The sequence below is a fragment of the Fragaria vesca genome, linkage group LG5 (assembly GCF_000184155.1).
Source record: "Fragaria vesca subsp. vesca linkage group LG5, FraVesHawaii_1.0, whole genome shotgun sequence".
Classification (NCBI taxonomy): Eukaryota; Viridiplantae; Streptophyta; class Magnoliopsida; order Rosales; family Rosaceae; genus Fragaria; species Fragaria vesca.
In genome coordinates this window covers 698,107-705,279 of record NC_020495.1, presented here as the reverse complement: position 1 = coordinate 705,279, position 7,173 = coordinate 698,107, and the positions used below count along the sequence as shown (strand labels likewise).

At 38.1% G+C, this 7,173-nt stretch overlaps 2 protein-coding genes across 3 annotated transcripts; one reads left to right on the top strand and one right to left on the bottom strand.

The window, feature by feature from the left end:
- The first annotated feature begins 208 nt into the window (after positions 1 to 208).
- Positions 209 to 2,774, top strand: LOC101308867 (histone deacetylase complex subunit SAP18-like). Of its 2 annotated transcripts, none has more exons than XM_004298674.1 (6): positions 209 to 386; positions 486 to 518; positions 1,050 to 1,160; positions 1,266 to 1,361; positions 1,801 to 1,878; positions 1,992 to 2,774. In XM_004298674.1, exons 1-6 carry the CDS (start codon positions 228 to 230, stop codon positions 2,022 to 2,024), a joined length of 510 nt encoding a protein of 169 aa, XP_004298722.1. In that variant the 5' UTR covers positions 209 to 227; the 3' UTR covers positions 2,025 to 2,774. The 2 variants fall into 2 exon arrangements, with proteins under 2 accessions (XP_004298722.1, XP_004298723.1); XM_004298675.1 differs by having other exon boundaries at positions 215 to 386; positions 1,050 to 1,109.
- A 292-nt stretch (positions 2,775 to 3,066) lies between these two features.
- Positions 3,067 to 6,489, bottom strand: LOC101308573 (PGR5-like protein 1A, chloroplastic-like). The gene is made up of 10 exons (XM_004298673.1): positions 6,168 to 6,489; positions 5,698 to 5,804; positions 5,302 to 5,398; positions 5,101 to 5,201; positions 4,959 to 5,015; positions 4,503 to 4,579; positions 3,865 to 3,916; positions 3,657 to 3,767; positions 3,472 to 3,569; positions 3,067 to 3,359 (listed from the first exon to the last, which is right to left on the bottom strand). The coding sequence occupies exons 1-10, from the start codon at positions 6,367 to 6,369 to the stop codon at positions 3,290 to 3,292; spliced, it is 972 nt and encodes a 323-aa protein (XP_004298721.1). The 5' UTR covers positions 6,370 to 6,489; the 3' UTR covers positions 3,067 to 3,289.
- Between the last annotated feature and the right edge of the window lie 684 nt (positions 6,490 to 7,173).

The window sequence follows — 7,173 nt, the reverse complement described above, 5'->3', positions numbered from 1 at the left end:
TTATTTTGTATTATTAACACACCTTATCTAATTTCCTATCTATAATCTACTTTCTCAAGATGTTTAGAATATGTTTTGTAGACGCATACGTTCATGGGCTCTGGCCAATGTCCCTGGGCTCCTCCAGCCAATGGCCCACGACCCGTATAACAAACCCGCTTTAGTAACCTCAGAGACTTTAAAAAGCCGAAGAGGGAGCTCAGAAAGCAAAGCAAAAGGGTTTAAGAATGGAGAGAAGAAGCAGAGACGAAAGAATGGCCGGAGGAGCCGGAGCAGGTCCCCGGGGCCCACCAGGCAGACCTCTCCCTCCGCCTCCTTCATTCCCTCAGTCCCGGGGCCCACCACCCCCTCCTCCCCGCCGCTTCGAACCCGTCGACCGTGAAAAGGTCCCTCCTTTACTCTCGCTCTGTAATTTAGGGTTTCCACATTTTAATTTCTTTTTTAATTTTTATATTTAAAGTTTGCTTCTTTTTTGGAAAATGCAGACCTGCCCTCTGTTGCTTCGGGTCTTCACCAAGGTATAGTATGTTTTGAGCTACTGGTTTGGTTAATTTCTTGTTAAAGATTCAATCTTTGCTTCTATTTGGAACTGGGTTTTGTTGGTTTCGTTACAGAAGCTAGTATTAGAGTGTTTGGCTGATTAGTACAATGAATTTAAACATTGATGTTACAATTTACAAATTGTGTTGTGAAGATTCGGTAAGTACTGATGATCATTGTGTATTTTGTCTTTTTGCGCTTTTTTGGCCGCGAAGGTGGTTCTAAGTTGCATTGGAGGACAGTTGTGTTTAGATAGTTACCGGAGAAAAGAAACACGGTGGTTTGATTTGGAATTTGTGTTTTACTGATGAGAGGATAGGATACATGGAAAGACATTGGAGTAGAACTAACCAAGTTTTGATAGTTTGGGAACTTAGTTTGACTGATGAGAAGTGGTGGGGTTAGGGATCGAGGGACTTAAGAATGAAACAGACTTGCTCATGGGATGGGTGATGAGAATTTTGGAATTGGAATTTTTTGACATATTTGCTTTAATTAATGTTTTGCAGAATGGAGGTCATCACACTCAGGAGGACTTTGCAGTGAGAGGCAAAGAACCCAAAGATGAGGTTCAGATTTATACATGGAAAGATGCCACACTTCGTGAACTAACTGATCTTGTATGCCGTCTGCTTTTATAACGTCATGTGGCTCTATCCTCTTTCCCATATTCGGGTGAAATAGCTTATTACTTGTTCAGGAGATGACTATAATTGTGTTTTCAGGTCAAGGAGATTGCCCCAGCGGCTAGGAGAAGAAATGCAAAACTGTCGTTTGCTTTTGTATACCCTGACAAGAGGGGTTGTTATGTCTTCAAACAGGTACTTTCATGTCTTATGATAGACTTTAGATTTTCCAAAAGAGTAAGCAAGATGAGTCGATGAGATAAGGTCCCCCTTGCTTTGCTCCAGTCCACAGGATAGCGAGTCATAATGATCAAAAGTAAACTCACACTTGCTAATAAGAACGTTTTGCAATTAATGTTATGTCGTTATGATACTCTGAATTTGGAATCCTTCACTGCTTCATGACATGCAATTTTCATTCCCTTATGTCTTTGAACTTTATTTGCCTTACATGTGGCTGTAGTCTAGTCTGTGGGTTTGTATATAGATGCGAACATTTAACCTTAGGTGCAAATACAGTTCAACCATTGATTATGATCTTTACATAATTGGGGAAACACCGTACAAGTACTTATGCACATACATTTAGATTGTGATTTTGTTAAAACATGTTTTATTTCTTCTATTCTTAAAGGCAGGGATGACACATGCTCATGGAAACATAGGGAGACGTCTAGATGACAGCAAGTCCTTGAATGAGCTCAAGTTCCAGGTAAATGAAATAATATATCCTTGTTGTCTTAATGCTTTCCAAGTTTATTACTTTTGCATCTTGTCATCTATCTTTCAGGTGTGGCCTGACATCATCTTATTTTGGTTGTGTAGATTGGAGATTATTTGGATGTGGCAGTCCTATAGAGGAAGATGGTCTTGTCTGCATTTGTTCTGACTGGTTCACTCGTAACATCTCAGATAGATTGAATAGGAAGTAGACCGTCATGTTTTGGCCCCCTTTGATTTCATGCTGATTTTCATGGGGATGTATCCATAACTAAAATTACTCTATCTGCTCATTACTCAACTGACATTTGAAGCTGATCTGTATTTAATGTAGGAATGATATAAACACTCCAGTAGATTTGCTCCTATCTTAATGTCATCGTTTCTTTTTACTTCGTGACTGGGCGTTTTATCAGTGGAGTATCCGTAAATTCGTTTTTCCTCCTCGGGGATAAAGTTGAGTGTTTGGCTAATGCACTTGTATACAATGAACCTGTTTGTACACAGGCGCTGATCTTATCTCATAATTGGATTAATCAACATATTGTCCAACTTCAGAACTATAGAATGCTTAATCATAAAGCTGATTGGCTGTGTGATTGCTGGCACGAGCTACAGGGAGAGCTGCGGATCGGTCACTGAAGCGGAAGCATCTGCAATATTGGCCGGAGCCGAGCTTGCTGCTTCACTGCAATTACAAGATGTAATCATAGATCAGACTCTGAAGAAGTAATTTTGGAACTCAAGAAGAAGCATGGTAAAGTCAATTGGAGAACTCATCTCATCATCCAACAGATAAGAAGGAAGTGCTCCAGTTTTGACAGCTGCATTTGGGTATGGATACCCAAAGAAGCGAATCGGGTGGCGCATGACGCTGCTTAGCTTGCTTTCGGAACGGTGGATCCTATGCAATGGGCTTCCCAGCCACCACCTTCCCTCACCAATATACTCCGGAATGATGGGCTCCCTTGCCCTCCTATGGTCACAGATTGAGCACGGCATACTGGTCGTGGCTCTTCTCTTTTTGTTGGCAAGGAAACTGTATGTTCCTACTTCTGGGTTTGAAGTAGTTGATTAGTTTTCTTGTATTAATTATGTTGTTTGGTTGGGCTTTATGGCTATTGGGCTGTGTCCCTCAATGAAGTTGATTCATTTCCAAAAAAACAAAAAAAAAAAAGTTGAACTATCCGATCATAATACTTTTTTTCTGTGTATTCATATTCACAATCAACTGTTGAGGTATTCACAATCAACTTGTGGATCTTTTACCAAAAGCAACTGTCGAGCTTATTCTTCAGCACAAGAAAAACACTTACACGATACAAGTGCTGATTATGAATTTACTTAATGCTACGTAATTGAGTTGAGGATCAATATAAGCACTCCCAAGTTTCGGTTCTAATCTAAGCATTGCTTCCTTCCGGCAAAGTAATCAAGCGCGTAGTCTTATCATATACCAACGCAGTTCCACAGCTGCAATAAGGTATAATTAGAACAGTTACAAGAGCAAAAAGAAATGGCACAATAACTTGGAACTGAAAAGTGAATGATAGAATGTCAAGGTAATGATGAACTTGGTACTTACTTTGAGCACTTTAAGTTGTTGGTAGTACCACCGTTCGAAATCGATAGTATCGACCCAAAGAATGACTGATTCTCTGTACCACAGTTTGGACAAGGGCCCTAGACAATAAATGTAAGAGTTAGTATTGCAATCAGATAATAACATCAGATCTTGAGAATTGACATTCGACAAAAACAGAACTCTACCTTTAAGATCAGAACATCCTTGACAATAAGTTTGGTGAGTTGTGTGGCTAGATAAACTATGACTGGCACGGCAGCAAACCATGTGAAGATGAAGCTGAATGGTTCTGGGAGCTGTGAGTGAGATTAGTTATAAGAGGTTGTGTTAAGAGTTAAAGACAGAATAAAATCGGTGGATAACAACTAGGTAAAACGCATAGTGATTGCGTACCTCCAAAAGATATGTGATTTCAAAACCAGTGAGATCATCCAAGAAGAAAAACCTAGCAGAGTCAGAAAAGAAGGAAAATTAAGTAACCGAGTATCAACGATGACAAAGCTCCATTACGTGAACAAGAAACGTAACTCCAGAACTAAAACATGCAGAGTTTGATCAGTATGACCAATAAATCAAAAGGTAAATATTAGATTGTAGTTTATATGAAGTTACAAGGAACTTAGTTTTTGAATAATTGGAAACAAGATGACGAAAGGGTGTGGGTGTGTGTGTGTGCGCGCGCGTGTTGAATACCCCTTCACTCCAAGGAGGGATGTGTATGTACCAGAAGAATTTTATCATACTCAAAACGCTATATTTTGAGTTGCATATATAGCCTCATAATTAGGCTAGTTATACTAGGCTAATGGCTCTACGGGTCGATTAATCAGTAGCTATAACTTTTAATATCAGCTATGAACTTTAAGATAGATTTTCTATGAAAATTTGAGAAAAACTTTATCGAAAAGGAAATGACCAAGGAACTTTGGAGCGAGATGATTAGGGACATTTATCTACGAAATTAGAACTTCTTTCACGTCATCTGTTTGGGAATTTTAATTTTCACTTGATGATAAAATCATATGACTTACAATCCTAAGGCAACAACAGTGGCTGGGACATTCAGCAGAAGCATCTTCAAATAGTCAACAGACAGATCACTGTAAACCTGTTGAAAGAAAGTTAATTAGTACAAGCTGAAAACTCCGCTAGATCCCTTATTCTGCAGGCAAGGACAACCTCACCAAAACCTAATGCGACAAGAAGACATCTTTACGTCTTTAAACAACTCGTTCCATGGTAAACTACCACTACCAACTAAGTTTGGAGCACAAGAAAATGAGAAAGAAATTTAGAATCTTAAGATTTTGTATTAAACAGTGTGATCATACTGTATATATGATGCCAATATAATTTACTCATGTTCTCAAGTGTAGCAAAAAACATCAATTATGAAAACATGAACTTCCTTCAACAAACATCGTATTACACTGGGATTGGTACATGAATATAATGAATAAAGAGTAACAAAAGTGAGCATTTTGTACCTTTCTAGTACGGAGACTGCATCTGGGACCCTCAACGACAATATCACTCCCTTGCTCCTGGAATATAAATTAAGATATCATATACAGAAAGATAGATGGAAAGAACTTTACCCAAAATATAGAAAAGAACACACGAACAAACCTTTAGTCTCATCTTCAATTCATCAAACTCTTTGTCGCTCAAAATTGGTTTCCCAGACACATAGGCCATTGAAGCTTCCAAAAACTTCTGTTCATCAGAACCTGCATTTAAAGAAGAGAAATTAAATCTTAGAATGACCGCTATGAATCCTGACACATTGAGGCACCAATACATGAAGAAAAGAAAAGAAGTAGTATGTACTTAGCATGACAACGCTGCTGCCTTCCCACATTAGCTCTTCCTTGAGAATATCAAATTCCTCATTTGACATAATAGCTTTTCCATCATAATAAAATGACTTTAGGAGGGGAAAAAAAAACAGAAGTCAGTATATATCTCAAATACAGATTCACTTGCTATCACATTGCATCCAAATCAAAAGAAAACGTCAGTTATTGACTAATTGTAGAACATGGTAACCAAAAGATGGCAGTTTTTGCCTACATAAGTTGCTAATCCATCCAGAAGTTGAAACTCGCAACCTCATTTCATATCCAGATGTTGATATATATGCTGTTATTACTTAGTCCATAAGATCATTATATGCGGGATACTAGATATCATAAATATAGAAAATGATATATAGTGTAAAATTACTTGTAGTGCTTGAAGAAAGTCTTGTTCCATTTCTCCCAATGACTTCTTCTGCTTCTTGTCTATGCTACAGTATGGCAGGACGTTACCATCAACAACGTCCTCATTTCCTGAAAATGAAGACATCAGAATCAACTCGAGAAATTTCAAACCTAAAACACTATAAAAAACAAATAATCTTAGAAGAAAAAAAAAAAAGAACAAGATAAAAAATCCAGCTTAATCCCTATTTTTTTTTCTTTATATGTATGATGATTTCAACTTACAATTTACGGTGCCACTAGCTCATCTACTTCATAATGACAATCAAAGTGTTCAAATTCACATCCTAACTAAAAGATGCTTAATTTCGATATTGAAACACAATGTCCTATCAAATCTCCGACCAAACTACAACTACAGATCAGACCATAACCAACTATCAGTCACATAGATTTAATGTTGTGATAGATAACAAGATGATCGTTCCTAACCTTGCTGTTTGTCGGCGGCAGCCTTAGAGGGAATCACGAGCAAACGACGTCGTACGCAGAGCTGCCGGCCGCCGAACTGAAACGACTGAACTCTGGTGGAGGAAGACGAAACTGAAACAAAGGGTCTCTGAATAGAAGGATTAGTAGTAGTAGTAGTAGAGCGAGTAGGAGCTACTAGGGTGAAGGCTAGTTTGCTAGCCATGGCTGAATGATTCAAAAGGGTCACCAATTGTGTAGTTTACAGACAGAGCTGAGTGGTAAAACGGAGGCCTAAGATTTTTGGGTTATTCCGTTTTTTTTTTTTTTTTTTTTTTTTTTTTGTTGTGTTTGGAGGGAAAGAAATGGGAGGAAGAAGATAAGGGAATATGTGGAGGGAAATGCAACGGTTTCTTTCTGTTCATCTCAGAAAAATCTGCCACGTGTAAGATTGTGGAAGTGCCACGTGTTGTCTCGTGGTTGAATAGGACGTTGTGAATATCGTTGTTTTGGGCGCGTAAAATCTGTGTTGCTTTCGGTTCGATGTCGACGATGAAGTGAAGTGTTCATGGTGTGCTCATCAATGCCCGGAACCAAAGAGAAGTCAAGAACAATGATCTGTAAAATCCAAATTCATAGTATTGTTGAACTTTATGTGATGTTTTTGTTTTCTGCTGTTTATAGTTTGTTGGTGACGATTTCTTTGTTTTGATAATTTTACATTGCCCTTTTGCGTCACGTTTTTGCATCTCTATTGCAATTGTGTCGTTTCAAGTCTAAAGTGGAAGAATTTTATTTCGTGAATATTATAGTGAACTGTTAAAATATAACAAACTTCAACGTACTTTAGTGAAGGAAAACAATATTAAAACTTTAAATTCCAACAGCAAAGCGTTGAAATTGTTAGACCTAAGTTAGAGTCTTGTAAAATGTCCTTTCATGAGGTCAACAGGCCCAGCAATTGAAGACAAATGACTAAGAAACTACTACACCAGCCCAAATAATTGGTTCTCAACTATTTATTATATGA